Here is a 22,989-nt window from a genome sequence, read left to right as displayed (position 1 = left end):
TATGTCTAACTACTCATTACAAACACGTAATTATTATGCGTTACATATTACTACACACCAATGATGAGAAGTACATTTCTACTTCTGCATCCTCCTACATCAAAACAAAGCAGAAGACACAACAACGTCCACGCGAATATAAACGCCATTTTGGTGTCATTTGAGTGTAGTGTTGTTAAAAAAGCTGACAAAAAAAGTCTTGAGAACTTTGTTTACTCTCCGCGAGACAAACTTCCGCCATGTGGGTCCATCACATGACCACGATCAGCTGACGGAAAGCCTCTGCCTATCGCGTCGCGCGTCCATGCTGACGTCACTCACAATAGTGCTGTTGTCGAGTCTGTCAAACAAACCGCGTTAACCGCTTTGATTCCTTCAATGTTGCAACTGTAAATGTCTGCTATTTAGTAAATAATGAGGTTCCTTCAAAGCAGTGTTTCAACTCCGATGAATCACGAGGCTCAAAATCTTCTCTGAGGTTTGATCTTTAACTTGAATTTGCTCTCTGCTTCTGAACATTGATCTCAACCTGCCTTTTAGGTCACGAAAAAGGTTATAAAACTATATAAAACGCGATTGTTGTTGTTGTTGATGATGATGTTTGTGTATTTTAAAACACATTTTTATTTTGCTTTCACTATGGTTTTAAGCACTGAATAGCACACAACATCTTTATAAATGTCATATGACTCGTGTCAAATCTCTGAGCTAATCAGTTTCATGGCGAAATTTCTTACTTTAATGCAAAATATGTTATTAAATGGTGTATTACTTTTAATTGCAGTATTCATTTTCTGAATTATTACAATCTGTTTTACAGGTTGAACCTCATTATTGTACTGCTGAATATATATTTTTTTATTTTATGGAAGCTCAGTTATTTTAATATTATATAAAGAGTTCAGATGCAAAAACCTCTAAGTGCCGTCTGACATTTCCATCTAAAACGAACATTATTCTCATCCTTCTTTGATTATGTTGAGATATTTCACTTTAAAGAACAGGAAAAGGATTATACGTTTGCCATAAAAGTGATGTTACTGAACATACACACAGGAGCCTGATTTAAAAAAAAAAAAAAAAAAAAAAGCTAATTTAGGAGAAAGATTTCAGACGGCATTTAGAGTTTTTTGCATCTAAACTTTTCATATATTATTAGACGCCATTGTGTTATTATAGACATCAGTTTGAAAGACATTTAGCAAATTTATAGTTAGAGACCAGACATGATCAGACGGTCTATACCAGATGTCAAATTGGACATTCACACAAACAAAGTTTGTTTTTGTCTCTTTTTTAAATATGAAGGTTGACACATTTATATTTACTGAATAACGAAGAACCACCTAAATGTAATTACTGCCAGGCTGCTCTTACCATAAAACATATTTTGTTAAAAGTTTAACTTCTATTATACAAAATTTTTATAAGTAGAGTACTTTAATGGGCATTTTTAAAAAGGTACCACCAGGAAGAGTTTAAAATTATTTATCAAGAATTGAACTGAAATATCATATTTAACTTTGAATATATTTTTGTGTGAATTGTATCTATTTATGTTTTATAGATTTGTTTAAGTAATTTTTTATTGTAATATGAATTTGTTTTTATCATGTAATATTTTATGTATATCCATTTTGCCATGAAATAGCCATAAGTTGCTGATGTGGCAATAAATAAATAAATAAATACATCGGTTTCAAACCAACTATCAGTGCAATATAATGTAGATACAACATAAAAACAATGTCAATGCAACATACGAGCCAAATAGATAGCTAGAGGTAATGATGGTTTTAAATTTGCAAGTTCATTCATTTTTGTAATTATTGTAATAATTATTGTAAAGGAATATAATTTTTATTTTAGGGAAGCTAGTCAGTTATTTTAATATTAAATATTATTAGACACCTCACCCATGTGTTATTATAGACATCAGTCTCAAACCTACCATCATCAGCTGTGCAATGTAACGTAGATGCAACATTAAAAAATTAATTCGTTTATTTCGTTAAATAAACGAATTTATTTCGTAAAAATAAATTCGTTTATTTTTGTAATAATTGTAATGATTATTGTAGTGCAAAATATACAATTATTATTTTAGGGAAGCTAGTCAGTTATTTTAATATTAAATATTATAAACTTCCGAGTGATGGGTTGCAGCTGAAAGTGCATCCGTTGCGTGAAACATATGCTTTTTAAGTTAGCGGTTCATTCCGCTGTGGCGTCCCCCGATTAATAAAGGGACTATGCAGAAAAAAAATGAATGAATGAATATTATTAGACACCACTGTGTTATTATAGACATCAGTCTCAAACCCACCTTCATCAGCTATGCAATATAACGTAGATACAACATTACAACAACGTCGTCAATACAACATACGAGCCAAATAGCTAGAGGTAATGTCTGTGTTATATTCGCAAATTCATACATTTTTCTAATAATTGTAATAATTATTCATACATTGATTTTCTTGTCTGCTTAGTCCCTTTATTAATCCGGGGTCGCCACAGCGCAATGAACCGCCAACTTATCCAGCAAGTTTTTACGCAGCAGATGCCCTTCCAGCCGCAACCTATCTCTGGGAAAGTAATAAATATTGTACTCCAAAATATATAATTTTTATTTTATGGAATTTAGACAGTTATTTTAATATATAAATTATTAGACATTATATTAATCGATTTGAACATATTTAAAGAGAGTTAGATGTCTGATATCCCAATTGAAATGCTTGAGGATTTAAAAAGTGTTTCCAAAAAGGATTTTTAGAAAATGTTTTACATCAATTATTTTACAAAATTCATCTCTGGATGCATTTATGATGATGATTATTAGGTGATTAAAGCAATTCGCATGGATTCTGACTGTATGATAATCTTGGATAAAAATGTCCTGGTTTCACAGTATTGTGATCACTGCTCGAAAGTATTTTCTTTTTAAATATCTGGGTAAAAACAAAAACCTTTTTCCCCTTTGAACACAATATATTTTATTTTGAGAAACATTTATAATATTTTGAAACGGTAAACATGTCAGGCTAAACAACTCCAATGAATCATTGACTTCTGCTGTCTTCATTTGTTTTAAAGACACTGATTTTGTTACAATTTAAAACGGCATCTTTGGAGATCTTTTCTGCTGGACATACTGTTGTACTAAAAAAATGAGAAAAAAAGTAAATAAAAAATCTTACACATACTTAGGAAAGGAATTTAAAACCTTGACTTTTCCAAACCGCGGTATACCTTAAAAACAGTTATCGTACCATGCCTATAAAGCAATGCCACAATCATTAATTGTACTAAAAAGAAGTTTAGCTCTACTGTGTCTTCTTCTGTTTGTTTTCCAGAGTTTGAATCTTGTGATCATGACTTTTATTGCTTACAGTCACGCTGTCTTTGTGGTTTTATCAAATAACATCCCCCACTTATGTTATGATGTTTAAATATCCACAGGTTTGCTTCTCAAAAGAACAAGAATGGAGAATCAAGAAGAAGCTTTGCTTCCAAAGCAGTCCAGGAGATCTTGTTTACACATGTGATCAGTAATTGCTCAACCCTTTCTATGAACTGCATGTTTAACCGCACCCATTAAGTACATCCTGGATGAAGAATGACTGCTCTCTTCATGATCCTGGACTGATTCTGATCTGAAATCAGTGGTGTTTTTTTATGTGGTGATCTGGATGTTGTGATGGAGCCTCATACCTGCTGGTTTCCCGCCCTGCGCTCTTGTTTTCCCATAATCACCTGGTTGCCCCGATATAACCTGACATGGCTGAAGATGGACGTGATCGCCGGTCTGACCGTGGGTTTGACGGCGGTTCCTCAAGCTCTGGCTTATGCGGAGGTGGCTGGTTTACCTGTGCAGGTAAACATATTCACAAACATTCAGCAATTCAAACTGAAGAACAATTTCGTGTTCACACCAGTAAAATCAACTTTGGTGCGATTGCTAGGCCCAGACGGAATCTGCGCGCACAGAATTCTGCAGATTTCCACAGATTTTTAGCCCATCATAAATTCTGTTTATTTATTTAATTAAATGTATGCTAATCTATATTTATTCAGTTTTTTTAAGTTAACTACAGTAATATTATTAACTAATATGAAAATGTTCATCTGATTTATGTACAATCCGGTTTGTACAGTAATATTTTCTGTCTTTTAGTAGAGATATTATATGAGAAACTTGCTTTGTGTCCCAAATAATGGATCTAATTGGATTTGCATTTTAAATATAAAATAAAAGTTATATATATATATATATATATATATATATATATATATATATATATATATATAATATTTTTTTTAATTTTTTTTTTATCTATTAAGGTTTTAGTTATGATACTCCCAAAATAATTCCGCAGAAATCCGCAGATTTTTTCCAAAATTCTCAATGGAAATAACAAAAAACCTCCGCAGATTCCGTCTGGCCCGAACGATTGCTCTGTTGTGTTGTTCATGTGAATGAGTGTGAATGCTGACTTTAAAACCTTTGTGAGCACAAAACAAGACTGAGACCACTAAAAAGCTTCCAAAATGAAGTCTGATCCAGTTACACTGAAATACTGTATGAATGCAACAAAAGCTCAAAAGATCTAAATGAATGAGCTATAAACAGGGCGTTATGGCCAAAACTAAAATTTGTTACAATTTTGAATGAGGGGAGCACAGTGGTTCAGTGGTTAGCACTGTCGCCTCACAGCAGGAAGGTCACTGGTTCGAGTCCCGGCTGGGTCAGTTGGCATTTCTATTTGGAGTTCTGCATTTCATGTGGGTTTCCTCCAGGTGCTCTGGTTTTCCCCACAGTCCAAACATATGAGCTATAGATGAAGTAAATTGGCCGGAGTGAGTGTGTGTGTGTGTGTGTGTGTATGAGTGTTTTCCAGTACTGGGTTGCAGCTGGAAGGGTATCCGCTGAGTAAAACGTATGCTGGAATAGTTGGTGGTTCATTCTGCTGTGGCGACCCCTGATAAATAAGGAACTAAGCCGAAGTAAAATTAATTTTGAATGTTAAATATAACATTATATTTGTTTTCTAATTTTTTTATTTTTTTTCCTTTACTGGAAGGATATAATTAGATTTTTCAACTTAACAAATGTAACATTAGTAAAATAATTCATTTCTTTAATTAATCCTGCTTCTCTGGGATTTTTTACTTATGTAGAATCTGGTTATTTAAATAGCAAAACACTATAGGAATGATGAATGCTTGATTCTGATTGGCTGATGGATATTTTAAGGTGTGGCGTTATTTTCATTTAAACAATGGCTGAAGTAGTTCCAGGCAAGACGGCATTACAGTTTCATATCACTATGCTGAATGATTTCAGTTATTGCACAGCCTAAAATTGTCACGAAAATCACAACAAAACAAAAGGCTTTCAATGAGATGCGGAAGAATCTAGTCCTACACACTGGAGCAGTTTAAGGTCAAAAACCTGACAAATTTCTGAAATACAGCATCTGAACTGCATTGTTAGGTGTGGTAATCGTAGTATAAGCAAAATAACTGCCTCCAGTCCGTTAAGGTGTGCACTATTTCTGAATAATTCAACGGCTCATGATCATCAGTTATACTTTTTATAATATTAAACTATTTATACTGTATTTATGATCAAACAAATACTTGGTGAAGATAAAAGGCAACTTTCTGAATTATCACAAATCATAATTATATACATTTTTGACCATAAATCTGTGTGTTGTGCTTGTTTGTTTTTCAGTACGGTCTGTATTCTGCATTTATGGGTGGTTTCATCTACTGTATATTCGGCACATCTAAAGACATCACTCTAGGCCCAACAGCCATCATGTCTCTGCTGTGTTCGTCCTACATCACTGGAGATCCTGTGTTTGCTGTGGTTCTTACGCTGCTGTGTGGCGTCATACAGACGGGAATGGCTCTACTGAGGCTGGGTGAGATGTAAAATGTTTTAAATAAATAATAATATTTATATATTTGGAAATAATTATAGAATTAATGAATTTATTAGGTATGAGTTTAAGTAAAATTTTAATATTTGTTTTATTCTATGAACACTGTAAATGAAATGCTGCATCCCAACACAAATCAATTAAGTTAACTTAATTATCTTTACTAATATAAGTGGATTGAGCATAAAAAATTTAGTCGTCCCAAATAAACCTTAAGAATTTCGTTATTTCAAATTCAATTTTAAATAAGTAGTTTAAACAAGCAGCCAACATCATTTTATGTGTGAAGGTCTTAAAACTTTTCTTGCATATTTCAAATTTTGGATATTTTTCCACAGAAGTTCAGAAGGAGGATTTTTTTATTTATTTGTTGTGCCTGAAAACTAGGCTAATTCCACCAAATATGGATGTCATAACTTTCTTAAGCTACAATTGAATAAATATCCATAAAAATATGGTACTTTTTTATTTGAGGTGAAATAAAATCCTTGAAATTAAAAAAAACAATTTATTTTAAATTGGTAGGTAATGCTGTTTATAAAGTAATACAACGTTCAATGTAGATTTGAAGTCAGACGTTTCAAATTATCAGCGTGAATTGCGGCTGGCGAGAAGTGTGAGCTGACTTGACAGTCTGTAAATCAGTGTCGTCTTGAAAACAGGAAGCTGGTGTATCTTTAACTATTAGATTGTATTACTTCCTGTGCAACTTCCTCTTCATGTCTGTGAAAGTGCAGACCAAAGTGTAGCAACAGGTCTTTGAAATGCGACAGCTGAGGTTGTAGAAGTGGCTGAGTTGAATAATAAATCACACCTCTTGTTGACGGCGATAAAAGATAATATTGTTAAAGTTATTATTATTATTTTTGTGTAATGAGTAATAAAAAAAACATTAAAAGCTTTTGTGTTATTGAGAGTTTTTTTATGAATGTTGCAGATTTAGGGCCTTATCATACACCCGGCGCAATGTGGGGCAAGGCACAACGCAATTGTTGTTTGGTAGTTTCAGCTCGGCGCAAGAGTCGTTTTAACATTTTGCACTACGCTTTTTAACTAGCAAATGCATTTGCGCTCATATGTGCACCCATAGGCGTTCTGGTCTAAAAAGGAAGGCGTTCTGAGGCGCACTGCTGGCGCGTTGCTATTTTGAGAAACTATAATAGATTTTTCAATTGACCAGAACAAAGCCGGTCTAAATTCCAGCGCAGAGTGTGTTAGTTATGCGCCTCGCTTACACACTGCTTAATACACACAAGATGTAGAGCAATACGCAAATATCTTTAGATATGAAAAATAATAAAAATATTAAGGATATATATAGGATATAATAAGGATATATATTGACCTTATTCTAAAATGCGGAAGTGCGCCTGTTTTCGCGATTGTCTTAGAACTTCCGATTCAGTCGCCTAAGGGAGAAATGACTAGGAATAATAAACGGCAGAAAATGGCCAAACTACTTGCTCAACAAACAAATGTTTGCATGACTACACAGACCAAGTAGCATAATATAATAAGAAAATATTAAATTGCAACATCAAGCAGCGTAACGAGCAGTTTTTAACGTCAAAAAATGAATGAAAGTGAATGTGACCGGAAGTCGCAAGACAAAAAGATTCAAATGGCAGCGCCCACTCGACAGCTGAGAATAAGGTGAATAGGATATAAATGATAAAAATATTACAAAACAAATTATTTTCCAGGCTACATAAATTTAAAAAGCACTGCCTCCATGCCTTCTTCATCTCCGGAGTCTTTTTTAGTTCATTCATAACAATTTGCTTTTGTATAATGTTATGATTATTAGCAGTATTATTTATTATATGCATATATGCATAAGCCGTTCCATCTGCAACTCATCACTGGGAAACACCCATACACTCTTATTCACACACATACACTACGGACAATTTAGATTTAGGAAATCCACGCGAACATGGGGAGACTCCACACAGAAATGCCAACCGACCCAGCCGTGGCTCGAACCAGCGACTTTCTTGCTGTGAGGCGACAGCGCTACCTACTGCGCCGCCTAATGTTTCTATAATAAAAAATAAAATCTGCCTAAATTGAATATTTACATAACGTTAACATGAAATTAAATGTATTTTTACTGCTTTTTACAATAGCTAAATATAAATTGAATCAAATAATCAATTTTTATTTTATGCCAAAAATCATAAGAATATTATATAAAGATCATGTTTCATGAAGATATTTATTAATTCTCCTACTGAGAATATATCAAAACTCTAATTTAAATACTTCATTTCGACAACTTAAAAGGTAATTTTCTCAGTATTTAATTTTTTAACCTTTTTTTTTAAAGCTTTTAGATTTTCAAATAATATCTTGTCCTAACAAACCATACATAAATGGAAGCTTTCAGATTATATATAAATCTCTATTATTAGTTTTAAAGGACACTTATGACTGATTTCAGCCAGAGTCACGTATAAAAAAAGGATAAATTATAACAAATAAATAATGTACATAAATCATTGTTTTCAGAAATATTATCACATTAATTATACTTTTTAAAATTTAATCTCATGCATTTTTTGCATAAAAAAAATTTTTTTTTTCTATATTTAATGTATTTTTTATGTTTTTATTCTTGAATTTGACAGTCAGCTCATCTGCTTGTTGGTGTTTGTTTATCAGGGTTTCTCCTGGATTTCATCTCATATCCAGTGATTAAAGGCTTCACCTGCGCGGCTGCGGTCACCATCGGCTTTGGTCAGGTCAAGGTCAGAGCTTTACTCGCAATCAATCACTCAGCTTCTCTTCATAGTCACTTTATTGATCCTAAATGTGCTTTGTTTCACTTTCACTTTAAATTTCCATATTTTCACGTTCAATCCACTTTATTTGTCTTGCAGAACATTCTAGGTCTGAAAGAGATCCCGCAGCAGTTCTTCCTACAGGTTTACTACACATTTCACAAGATCCCTGAGGCCCGGTGAGCTCTGATTTATGTCTGACCGATTACCATTGGTCAATATGAAATGGATGCAGTTTAGCTTGTTTTTGAGTATGAAAAATTATGGGGCGGAGCTTGATTTTATTTATTGGGAATCGATTGGATGGTTGAGGCTTGTTGACAGCCAGGATTTGGGATATTTATCAGCTACAATAAACTACAAAAAGTTCAACAAACAAGATGTTGCTTTTGTTTTCAGAAATTGTTTTCATTCCTAAACTAATCAAGTGAGTAAATCTGATTCAGTAACCCTTTTATTCATAGAGAATCATTTGCTATATTTCTAACTGAATCAGCTGTTTTGAAAAAATCATTTGAATTCATTCAGGGACTTGTCGCCACTGACTAGTGGTTTTATCTACACAACAGAGTCACTGTTTCTGTTTTGCTAATAAAAATAATTCCAAGCAAAGCCAAAACGAAACATTTGTGAGTCTTAGTGAATCTTATTTTGAACTAATCAGACGAGTGAATGATTCATTCATATAAACAAAAAGGTCACTTGCTTTGTTTCTCAGTGAGAGTAGTTTGATTCTTTAATTCTTTGTTTCTCAGTTCTTTTCTGTTGTCAGCAATTGTTTGAATGACAAATTTAGTCAATCACTCATTTAAAGAGGGAGTCGTTGCCTCCTGCTGGCAGTTTTAATGATATATTTATCAATTTTAAGCACAATTTTGTCCCTTTTTTAGTTTTCGCTAATGAAAATAGTCCAAAAACAAGATTAGAAAGAAAATAACTTGCATTGTTTCTAAATGAATCATTTGAATGCATCATTTAAATAACTTCAGAGACTAGTCCACCACCTACTGACGTTTTTTTATTGCCAGTAGTGCCAAACAAATGCCAAACAAATGCAGAACATTTGTATGTATCAAAGCTACAACATTTTCTTTTTAGTGAAATCGTATTTTGAACTCATCAGATGAGTCAATGATTCAATGTTCCATTCATAAAGATCTATTTCTTACTTTCTCAGCTGTTTTGAACAGATTTGAATGGTTCTTATTAAGAGCTACTAAAAGTTTTAGTCTCATATTTGTCTACTTAAGATGCCAATATTATCTAATATTTTCACCAATTTTTTTGGTTTCCCCAATGAAAATAATCCAAAAATGTTCTTTAAAGGAAATTACTTGCATTGTTTCTAAATTAATCGGCCATTTAGGGTTATGAGGGTGGTGAGGCTATGAGAGTAGTGTCCTTTGAATTTATTGAGGCACTTGTCGCCACATACTGGTGTTTTTTTTTTTTTTTTTCAATAAACATTTGTGCATCTCAGAGCGTCACTTTTTTTTTTAATGATAGTTTTGGACTCTCAGTAATTATTTTAAACCACACTGAACAAAGCTAAACTGAACTGAACTTAAACACTAAAAACTGAACTACCCTGATCCAGTTACTATGACCATTTATGTGAAGCTGCTTTGACACAATCGACATTGTAAAAGCGCTATAAAAAAAAAGCTGAATTAAAAAATTGAAATTGAATTGAATCTTATTTTTAACTAATCAGATGAGTGATTCAATGATCCATTCATAAATACAGTCACTTGCTTTGATTCTCAGTGAACCAGTTGTTTTGAACAAATCATTTAAATGATTCATTTAGTGAATCGTTGATTTAGTCAGAGATTTGTTGCCTCTTACTAGTTTTAATGTCATATTTATCTATGTAAAACACACTGTTGTCTGATTTGTTAGTTTTGCTGGTGAAAATCACCAAAAACAATTCCCTACATTGTTTAATGGATTGTTGCCTACTGGCAGTATTATTATCACATTTATTTATCCTATAACAAGTCTAAAGCAACCAATGAAATGAAATGTCTAAGTATCATTAGCAAAAATATATACATTGATATTTAATTTATTGAGAATTTTCTCTAATCTGTGTTTTCTTAGAGTAGGAGATGTGATTCTGGGCCTGTCCTGTTTGTTTTTCCTGCTTATATTGACATTTATGAAGAATTCTCTGAGTTCGGCTGAAGACGAAGCTTCGTATCTCGTGCGATCTGCACGACAGCTGCTGTGGAGTTTAGCTACTAGTAAGTGCTCTGAAAGCCTTGTGTATATTAATGATAAACAATATATATTGTTATTAATGTCTATTTTCTGCTGGTGTCTTCAGTTCGTAATGCACTGGTGGTCATAGCAGCGGCGGGTGTCGCATATTCGGCTGAAGTCACAGGAAACCATTTCTTCAGTCTCACCGGGAAAACAGCAAAAGGACTGCCTCCTTTCAGAGCACCACCCCTTTCAGAGACAATAGCCAATGGCACGGTTATTACGTTCAGTGACATCGCGAAGGTGAGCATAAAGATTTTAGCTTTCATATTGCATTTTTCATTGTTACATTATGAATACATCAATTTTTAGAATATGAATTTAATTATACATTTTTTTATAATATGATTTTTTGCAAATTGAAAAATAATTGTTTGTTTTTCTTATATAAAATGTATTTTAATATGAAATATAATGCAGTTGTATTAAAATTCATTTATAATATGAATATAAATTATCTGAGGTATTAGGATATTTTATTGATATAATATGGTCGATATATACAATGTAAAACATTTAAATATTAAAAGTATCTAAAAGCAAACAATTTTATAAATATTTTTAAGGGCTGTCTATTAATGGAGATAATCACGATTATTCTTGGTTTTATTACAATGTTTAAAAATTATGCATTTCAACAGCATTTACAAATAACAAAACTAATATTAAAAAAAAAACTTAAATATTTTTGCATATCAATCGTACATTTATTTATTTGAAATATTTCAATTTTAATCAAATATAAATCTGTCTTTAATATTTCCTAAAACACTATTAAAATAAATTTGCTTTGTGTGTAGATTAATATTAAATGCATTAAAAGAGGTAATATGTTTGATTATACAGTATAAACACTTAATATATAATAAAATATAATATTGAATAAAAAATGGGAAGCTAATAATTAAATGCGTAATATTAATTACTTTATTGCACTACTATTGTCGGCTTAGACTGTCAATAAAATAATACAATTATTTATTATGATATATTTTAAAAACAAGAAATATTTTAAAGCAGTCTAGTGCCCCCTTGTGGCTGAATAAGTATGACATTACAACACATTTTAGAGATTTAATTAATCGCTGAGGTGTGAATTTGTCAGGATTTAGGTGGTGGTCTTGCTGTCATTCCTTTAATGGGTGTTTTAGAGAGCATCGCCATTGCGAAGGCATTTGGTAAGGACCTTATTCTCTTTAAAATACACTTAAAAGTGTACTTCCATGCATCTGGCTATACTTTACAGTCTTTTCTCAATGCAGGCAGCAAGAACAACTACAGAATTGATGCAAACCAAGAGCTCTTCGCCATAGGTGAGAGTTTCCCTTTCTGTTTCTACTATTTAGCTTTTTTGCTTCTGCATTTGTTATTTATGAGACTACCTAAACAACATCAAACTTTTAAAATGACTCAAGATGTTCTGTTTAAATATACAAATGAGTCCTTGTTAATTATGTGCTGATTTGCATACATTTCTAGCGCATTAAGTCAGGTTTATTTTTTATTTATTTATTTTTTTGGACACATTAGAGTTAAGGAGGTTTTTTGGAAATCTTTTTAATAACCTATATATTTATTTATTGATAATTTTTTATTTGTAGAATAAATATTGGACATATTTATTATCAGCCAAATTACTGTGGCTGTGAACAAATCCCTTTGTAAAAACAGAATACAGATATGAATAAAATTGTGCAGTTTGATGTACGTGAAGCTGCTGAAGTGGAAATGTATGACTCGTATTGAGAAAATAAACATTTTATAAAATGCCAAACAGTCCAATATTTCAATGTAGAGAGATTTATAAAAACGGTTTTTGCCCTTCAGTGTCTCATCAAGTGTACATATACTCATGGCACTGATGCTTTTGCAGGTCTGACAAACATCATGGGCTCATTCGTCTCAGCGTATCCTGTTACAGGAAGCTTTGGAAGGTCAGTCTGTGTCTAAACACTCACATTAAAGCTATAATTTGCCCAATAATGACGATTTCCTGTTCATTTAAAGTCCACCTGAGAGGTTTTTACTTTTTGTAGTGGAATAATAAAGAAAATGTTATGCCCAAACTGTGATCTTTAGAGATATAAAAGTGAATTTATTTTATATTCCTATTTCTGCGACGTCACGGCTGAACATCAGCATAAACTACTATGAAAATGATAACCTCAGGTACAGATTATGGGCTTTACTCAGCATTAAAGGCTACTAATGTGAGTTTGAATACCATTTTGCGTGACATATTTTGCCATAATGAAAGCGGAAGAAGTTTACCTCAGATCTTGATAATAAAATAACTAGCATTATGAAAATGAACATTAGAATTAGGATGTTAAAATATCATATGTCATATAATGTATCAAATATGTCATATAATATTATTACTCAGCATGTGATTTTAATAATATTAAATAGGTTTAATAGTTATTAATTAGATTATAAACCACACCATTTTCTGAATGACAAACAAACTAATTATTGCTGAAATCTTGTCTCGTTTTGCTAGGACTAGGGATGTGCACATCAATGCTCGAGTATCGATATATTGATACTCAGAAGATTTTAATTTGGTATCGATATTTTTTTTAAAGTATCAAATATTTTGACTATATTTTATAATTTCTGCATAACTAAATGTTTTAGCGCTGTGTACAGGATTGTCAGTGACACTTTGTATACAAGACGTTACACTAATCAACCTGCGGCAGAACGTGACGTGAGCGATCATGTGCCTTTCAGATACTCAGCACACGCAAGTCACACACTTCTGCATTAATACGGAATGACACGATGGCAGAGACATAACGCAGCCTGTTGTGGTGCTCATCAGCTTGAAAAGCATTGCACAAGCAATATTGGTGATAAGAAAGCCATACACATTACAAATGTTTTGCCAAAGCATTTATGAAGTTTCAATAAAAAGAACACACACACACACACACACACACACACACACACACACACACACACACACACACACACACACATATATATAAACTTAGTTAACACAGCAAACAGTAGTGTAGTATTATAATATATACTGTAGTATAATAATAATAATGAAATAGAAATAAAAATAAATATATAAATAAATAATAAACCAGCTCTTTCTTTCTCTGTCGTTACCATTAGAGGAATAAGAATAAATATAAGGGTGTGTGCATATCTGTGCAGTGTGTTGATACAGTATGTATGTGTGTGTGTGCAGTGTGTATTTACAATATAGATGTGTGTGCGTGTATATATCACACACACATACTACAGTGTGTATATATATATATATATATATATATATATATATATATATATATATATATATATATATATATATACACACACACACACACACACACACACACACACACATGTAATGTTTTTTTTTTTAATTAACATTATTTTTAAAAATTACATTAATATTTTAAATAATAAGTGGTATCGGTATCGTAAAAATTTTTACAAAAAGTATCGGTCTCGTATCGAATTTAAAAATTGTGGCATCGCCCATCCCTAGCTAGGACACAGTATACTAGTCCTAGGAGTAGTTTCAGGGAAAAAAAAACCTGACATGTATTTTGATAAACAACATCCAAATTATGTCCTTAGGTGTTATAACTATAATATAAGCATAATAATCAACTTCAGTCCATTTAATTATAAGAAAATAGTGCACACCTGAGTGGTAAAGGCAACGATGCCTTCAATAATCACTTTGCAAATTGCTTTCATGACATTCATAATGCAATGGTTAATGGATGCCAACCATCGAGGACAACATAAACCTAATACACAAATACACTTCATTAAACATCTACACACAGACATCACCTGTAAGCTATAAGATTGCAGGTTATTTATGTCTGTATATAATAACTTGGATTTGATTGCAACTTTAACATAATTTGATTGTAATGCAATAATGTGCAGATTTCTTTTCAATTAAATTCTATTCAAGTTTATTTGTTGTATAGAGTTTAACAAACTGTTTCGAAACCATGTTTATTGTTAAAAAAAAAAGCTCTATACAAATAAACTTGAATAGAAATGAAATGAAATTATTTGAATGTGAAAAATCTTAAAAATTAAACCCGATCTGAATATTTTTATGGTGGAAGAAGTTGTGACTGACATAACGTGAAGTCATATTTATTTTTTTTAACATGTGCAAATTTCAGACTCTGTGTGCAAAGAACTTAAATTCCTTGTGAAATCTAAAAGTACAACGTTTATTTTGTTAGCAATTAATTTGTGAAAGCTAATCAAGTAAAAAAAGTTTGTTTTGGTAATTTTCAATACAAATTTGAGCATTTGCTTCTGCGTTTGGAGTGGTTAGGCTTTTCTTGATGACTTCAGTTTACTGGCTTCAGCCAGAATATTCTTAGCCACGGTCCTTGTACCGATAGTTTGCTATTAGGGAATGCAATAAGAAAGCCCCACCCCTACTAGATACTCCATTTCCGTTGGAAGTTCATCAACAAATGCATATTTTAGCTGTTGTTTATTTTTCCTTCCAGAACGGCTGTTAATTCTCAGACTGGAGTGTGTTCTCCTGCTGGAGGAATCATCACAAGTAAAACTCACACTTTATAATGGCGTTGATGTTGATAAGGATGCAGATGTTATAATGTCAGTACGTGTGTGTGTGTGTGCAGGTGTTATAGTGCTGCTATCACTGGCCTTCCTCATGCCGCTGTTCTTCTACATCCCCAAAGCGTCTCTCGCTGCCGTCATCATCTGTGCTGTGAGCCCAATGGTGGATTTCAGAGTGCCGCTGCACATCTGGAGAGTCAAGAGTGAGAATTTAACATCATGTTCACATGAAATTGCATATACAAATATTCGAAACATATTATTAAATGTAATAAGGATTAATTGATTATTTTTTTTATTTTAATAAATATATGTATTTTTTTAAATATACATACACCATTAATCTATTTTATTATTTATAAAAAATATTTTTTTTATAAATTTGTAAATAAATATAAAAATTGTTTAAAAAAATTTACAAAATCATTAAAATAATTTATTATTTACATTACAATAGTTATATATTTCATGCACTATTATTGTAGTTTGTATTCAGTTTTAACTATATATATATATATATATATATATATATATATATATATATATATATATATATATATATATATATATATATATTAGATATTTTTTACATATTAAATATATATATATATATATATATATATATATATATATACATATATATATATATATATATTTACAATGCATTATTTAATGTAATAATGATTAATTTAATTAATTAAAAAATAATAATAATCTTTTTTCAAAAAAGTACATATCCCCTCCATCTATTTTAATATTTATAAATATTATTTTTTATAAATTTTAATCCATTCATATTTATACATATAAAAATATTTACAAAATCATTAAAAAATATATTATTTTCATTACAATAATTAGATATTTTATCCACTATTATTGTCATACGTATACATTTATAATCTATATTTTAGATATTTGTTATTTATTGTAATAGATATAATGATAATAATAACTGTATAAATTTATTAGATGAAATATATAATGTAAATCAATATTTACATTAATGAGATGCATTTAAATACATCAATTTATCTAAATAGACGATAAGCACCTTAAATTGATCTTGATTTAATCTTCTGTTTCGTAAGTTTCGGAAAACAGATTAAATAAATGTGTTCAGTTACAAATTATGATAAAAAATTATTATTTTTGAGTACGTATTACAAATTGTATTAAAAATGTAGATTAGAATTGTTTTATTCTCAAATTTAAAAAAATATAATGGGCTTAATATAAAGTGTAAATAAATATTAGTATTTTATAATTAAGAATATTTTAGCTAAATATTAAAATAAAATATTCAAAATTCACTCAATATATAACTGCTATTTAAAAATGTATTTAAATTTTCCACTTTTTATATTTTTAGATGTTTGTTAAATATTAAAAGTCATATATAATTATTCAAAACACATTATTACATTTAATCATGATTAATAATAAAAAAAATAAAAAATGTATCTTGTTTTGATCTATTTAAATATTTATAAATATTATTGTTATGCATTTTTAAACATTTATAAGTTGAAAATATTTACAAAATCATAAAACAATTTATTATTTTCATTACAATAATTGAACATTTTATCCACTATTATTGTCCACATTTTTAGATATATATTTTAGACATTCATTAAATATTGTAACGGATATTATGCATATTAATAATTACCTAATCATTTATTATATGAAATATACAATGTAAATAAATATTTCTCAGGGCTTGATCTGCTGCCGTTCTTGGTGACGTTTCTGCTCAGTTTCTGGGAGGTGCAGTACGGCATTGCGGGAGGAGTGCTAGTTTCTGCGTTCATGTTGTTGTATATCATGGCCAGACCCAAAGTGAAGGTGAGTTCAAAGAGGTTATATTTTGTAAAGCATCTGTATGTGACGAGTGAGCTGAGTTTGAACTCGTGTGCTAGACGAAATCACAATAAAATTGACAAATTATCCAAAACAGATTCCAAGCTTGATGCAAAAAAAAAAGAAATATGGTGGAATTGGGTTAATAAAAGGTCTCTCAGGAAATTGATCAATTATCATGATAGTCTTTGTCACGATTGTGTGATGAATGAAAATCTGCTACTTTAAAATAACCCACGTGCATTGGTAAGCCATTAAGTGTGTTTTGTGTGTTTTGTGTGTGTGTGTGTGTGTGTGTGTGTGTGTGTGTGTGTGTGTGTGTGCAGGTGTCTGATCATGGTGTTATAGTTCTGGAGATTGACAATGGACTGAACTTCCCCTCGACGGAGCATCTCAGCAGACTAGTGTACAAACACGCTCTTCATGGTGAGACACACAAATACACATATACACTTATAGACACAAACACACACCCACACAAGTAAACATGCATGCACTCTCTCATTCTCTCTCATATACACAGGCAAATGCAAACACATGCACTAACACAAATACACACAATCTCAAACAAACACTCACTCTTTCACACACAACACATTTATACACACAACCTCACATAAACAGTCTCTGTCTCTTTCTCTCTCTCTCACACACTCACACATAAAAACAAAAACACATTCTCACAAACACACCAATACAAAAACAATGTTACTCTATATCTCATAAACACACACGCACATAAAAACACAGGCACTTATACACAATTACGCATACATGCAAACAAACAAGCACACACTCGCACAAATACAGACACACTCTCTCTTACACACACATAAACATACACACACACACCCTTTCATTCACTTATCTGTTGTCTGATGTTGATGGTGTTGTGTCTTGTCGTTCAGCATCTCCTCCTCGCTCTCTGGTTCTGGACTGTTCTCAGATCAGCTCCATTGACTTCACTGTGATTCACGAACTCACTGACCTGCTCAAACAGTTTCAGATCAGGGGAGCAGCACTGATCTTCACTGGACTCAAGGTGAAGCTCTGCATATTTACTGGATATCTGTGGACATCTAGATAATAAACAAAAACATACAGAAATGAGATGCATTCAAATATGTAAACATATGTTTTGCCATGAATATAGCCGATGCTGCTGATATGGCATTAAAACTTATTAAATCAATAAAATATGGTAAGTGATCTGAATAGATAATAAGCATCTTAAAATGATCTTGATTTATTCTTGTTTCGTCAGTTTTGGAAAATAGATTAAATTATTATTTTTGAGTACGTATTAAAAATGTAAATTGTGGACAAAAAAATGTAGATTACAATAGTTTTATTCTCAAATTTAAAAAATAATAATGTGCTTAAAATGAAGTTTATATAAATATTAATGTTTTATTATTAAGAATATTTGCATCTATGTATTAAAAATATTCTAATTGTCATTAAATTTATAAATACCATTTAAAATGTTATTTAAATTTTTACTTATTTAACTATTTTAAAGGGCACCTATTTTACCCTTTTTTCTAAATTTAAAATAGGTTTTTTGTGTCTCTAGAATGTGTCTGTAAAGTTTCAGCACAAAATCAGATGTTTTTCTTGCCTGTGCCTTTAATGCAAATTAGCTGGTTCTCCCCGCCCACCATTCCCAAGTGCATGTCAATGCTTGTAGCCTTCACAAAGATAAGCAGCACAGTGACAGACAAGAATGGAGCAGATCTTCCTTACTACAGTAAGAACTTTCCCAACTGATATTTGATATATTTGTTGTGGAGCTAATTCAAGCCTTTCTGCAACGATGAGTCACACACAATGGCTGTGACCGAAACCGCCTACTACTCAGTAGGTACTGCATTTGAATTTAAACGTACTACTCGGCCGTTGGAAAAGTACGTTCTATACAGTATGCATGTGAAAAGTATGAATGGAATTCGGACGTACTACATCCGCCATTTTGTCATGGTCATGTGACCTACCTGCGTCAGTTGCTTCACTTCACTCCCATTCATGAATTCTTTCACGAGGCATCATGGGATAGCGCGGAGTGCATGGGATATGCACTTCAGAATCTCGCCAGAAGTAGTAGGTCACAGGTGTCAAACTCAGATCCAAAAGGGCTGCAGCTCTGCACAGTTTAGTTCCAACCCTAATTAAACACACCTGATCAAACTAATTGAGTCCTTCAGGCTTGTTTGAAACCTGTGTGTTTGAGCAGGGTTGGAACTAAACTGTGCAGGGCTTCGGCCCTCCAGGAATTGAGTTTGACACCCCTGTAGTAGGTCATCTGGGTAGTTCTCGCATACTGATTTTAGCGTACTGTATAGTATGGAAATATGCGGTTTCGGACGCAGCCATTGTCGTTATGAACATACACACACATATTTAGCTTTGCACTGTTTTTGCACAGCAAAAGTGGCAGGATACACATTAATATACACTACTGTATGGACAACTATTAGGTAAATGTACTAAATAAACCTGCTTTAACGTCCACAAACCGAGACAGAAGCGTCTTCTTTTGTAATTGTACTGATACTATGCGGCTGTGATGATGAATTACAGTGATTTTACTGTGTTTTTTACAAACATGCACTGTTTTAAGTTCATTTCAAACTTGTAAAATTTATTTGATTTAGTTGATCACAGAGAGCTGAGATCTTGGAATCCCAGTTGCTTTCCACATGTCCTGTCTTGTGGATATGATTATAAGCCTTAATATGGAGACATGTTAATATGGGGCTGTCAATAAATTCGGTGGGCAGGGAAACTGCACTGCTATGTCACATTGCGGTGGGCTTCAGAACAGGAGGGATTTAGATCCTATTTTAACGTCAGGAAATTTACTGAAATTTAGGAGACTTGTGTTTATCACCCCAATATGACTGTGGACACACACAGTTATCTCAAAACAGCTTACAAAAGTTGATTTTCATCATATGTGCCCTTTAAAATATAATAAATACCGTAAATATTTAAATATAAAAAATATAAAGTCTAACCAAACTTTTTAAACAACATACTTCAATGTTTTGTTTCTCGATTATATTCTTTTGTTTGGAGTTGCACACAGTATAAAAAAAATGTAAATATATTTTAGGTCATTTGTAAGGCATTTAATGTTATATGCATGCATAGACATATAAATGTCGTTTTCTTTCTCTATTTCTTTTTCCTTTTCAGCCGTCAGTATTACAAGTGTTGTTGCTGGCGGATCTTCCTGCGTTCAGACACACAGACACTGTAGACGAAGCGCTGCAACTCCTCACCGCAAACATTCACTACAACCAACATCTCTAACAGCCAATCGCATGCAAGAACTGATCACCTGACCACCAATCAGCACCTCAGAACTCTCACGATTGGCTACACGAAATATTCTGCGCACACCTCTGACCAATCAGCACTCAGGAAAAGAGACTATTGAGGAGCAAAGTTACATGACGACCAAATGATGTTTTTTTGCACTAAAAATAGTGTTTTTTGATATTGTGAGGCTATTTTATGTTGTTGTTTTAAACTCTAAATCACATGTATAATGCAATTTTAGCATCATGCTCTTATTTTTAACACTATAAATATTTAAATCTTTGTTTTTCGGGATAAAAAGCACTAAGTATCACAGATTTTTACATTATTCATGATGTCTGATGTCATCTAATGTCTCTTTGTCTGCAGTTCATAATACTTTAAAAATAATACGGGTTGTCATTTGTTGATGAAACTTAATCTCCATCATGTTTTTAGTCTGTTTTAAACTGACGCAGACGGAAAGTGATGAAAATGATTTCTGCACAAACAAAAAACATCTCTTTTGAAATTAAACTGACATGATCTACAGTGGCTACGCTTGAAATGTGTTCAATAATGTCATTTTAATATCTTTAAATGTAGAGTTTAAAAACTTCAATTACATAATTGATCAATAACAGGGTACCCCCAGAATCTTCCAAATGAAATTCAAGGCTTTTTAGGACCTTTTTAATACCATTTAAAATGAAATTCAATGCCAACTTAAGAGAGTGAGAGTTTACTTTCAGTGATATAGAAGCTTCTGCTTAAGTGTCGGTGAAAGACTGTCAAGAATACACATGCAGTGAAATTGAGCACAGTTTCTGTGTTTTTTAGTTTGAGTACCGTAAATACTCGCGCTCGCCTCCCTCGCCATAGTAGCCTACGGTGACGCACTTTCTGGTATGAAGTGAAGCGCGAGATACACTCAACGTTACACTGCATGAGTTTTTTTATTACATTAGTAACAGTTAATTTTGTTATGGATTTGAACTTTAATCCTAGGCAAAAATAAATAAATAAAATAAGACCTTTGTAACGAAATCCAAGACTTTGTATACCAAACTCAAGCCTTATTTTGAGATTATCAAATTTAAGACTTCTTCAATGCTTTTAAGACCCCACAGGTACTCTGAATAATTTTAGCATTATCCATTGTTTTGAATTATAAAAATGCATTATTTAATAGAGTGTTTAATAGAATATTTAAACAAAATAGGTTAGCACTGTCGCCTCACTGCAAGAAAGTCCCTGGTGCAAGTCCCGGCTGGGTCATTTGGCATTTCTGTGTGGAGTTTGCATGTTCTCTCTGTGTTTGCGTGGGTTTCCCCCACAGTGCAAACACATTCGGTATCGGTGAATCGAATAGACTAATTTGGCCATGATGTATGTGTGTGAATGATTGTGTATGGATGTTTCCTAGTACTGGGTTGCAGCTGGAAAAGCAACTGCATAAAACATATGCGAGAATAGTTAGCGGTTAATTCCGTTGTGGCGACCCCTGATAAATACGGGACTGAGCTGAAGGAAAATGAATGAATGAATGAAAATATAGTTATATATACAGTTTTATGTACACCATTAATATTTGGTGCAAAACAATTTTGATAAACAGATTATCCATTAAAGCTCAGTCTATTATAATATTTGAATATTGTGTGGTATATAATTATAATGTTATATATTATGTTTTATATGGTACTGCTCAAACATATTATTATATCTAAAGATATTTAAATACTAACAAAAATGCTAAATATGAATGTCTGTGAATACAGTACTATGCTACAGTTAAACAGCAGAGGGCGTTTATTTCCCCACTCATTTCTACTTGGCAGTATCTGCTGTGATTACAGGCCTAAACTGCCCATTACAGAGAAGTTCTTCAGCTATCAAAAAGAATGCAAAAACTGTCTGTATAATGTTGTGCTTTTCCCGGTTTTCCCAACCACGTGCTTTATTTGCTCTGTCACTTGCTTTATCCCTTTCCAAAGTTATCCTGTTGGTATCAGTGTTTCATGGTCTGAATGACCACTACACATAAAAGACTTATTTCTGACATTTTTAATATCCTAATCAACTAATAAAACCAAAAAAGTTCACAAACAATAAAAAATACTACAGTAATTTACAGTAAATACTGTGTTTTTGTACCACACTAATGTAGCTTACTACTGTATAGCATATGTAAGCATATATTATAGCATTTAAAACACTGTTAATTAAGGCTA

At 32.1% G+C, this 22,989-nt stretch overlaps 2 protein-coding genes across 14 annotated transcripts in view; one reads left to right on the top strand and one right to left on the bottom strand.

Annotated features, from left to right (window-relative positions):
• The window catches only part of sgsh (N-sulfoglucosamine sulfohydrolase (sulfamidase)), a 33,248-nt gene that overhangs the window by 9,304 nt on the left and 955 nt on the right, over positions 1-22,989 (bottom strand). For 3 of the 13 annotated variants that reach the window (XM_087303024.1, XM_087303025.1, XM_087303026.1), the window contains exons 2-3: positions 18,317-18,531; positions 15,674-15,775 (exon numbers count right to left, since the gene is read on the bottom strand). Coding sequence is in view for 1 of the 13 variants with exons in the window: in NM_001123268.1 (NP_001116740.1) it covers positions 59-149 (91 nt within the window). In the remaining 12 variants the exon portion in view is untranslated. 13 annotated transcript variants of the gene reach the window in all.
• On the top strand, positions 338-21,310 carry slc26a11 (solute carrier family 26 member 11). The gene is given in 16 exon segments (NM_199767.1): positions 338-478; positions 3,466-3,880; positions 5,744-5,936; positions 8,619-8,704; positions 8,837-8,916; positions 10,841-10,983; positions 11,067-11,245; positions 12,108-12,180; positions 12,265-12,315; positions 12,876-12,936; positions 15,511-15,566; positions 15,649-15,789; positions 17,310-17,437; positions 17,779-17,878; positions 18,361-18,494; positions 20,651-21,310. Coding segments are annotated over 15 exon segments (1,719 nt in total). The 5' UTR covers positions 338-478; positions 3,466-3,703; the 3' UTR covers positions 20,768-21,310.

The sequence above is a fragment of the Danio rerio genome, chromosome 22, assembly GCF_052040795.2.
Source record: "Danio rerio strain M-AB ecotype USA chromosome 22, GRCz13ab, whole genome shotgun sequence".
NCBI classification, from domain to species: domain Eukaryota; kingdom Metazoa; phylum Chordata; class Actinopteri; order Cypriniformes; family Danionidae; genus Danio; species Danio rerio.
The sequence above is the reverse complement of the archived record's forward strand: the minus strand, read 5'-3'. Positions and strand labels throughout refer to the sequence as shown.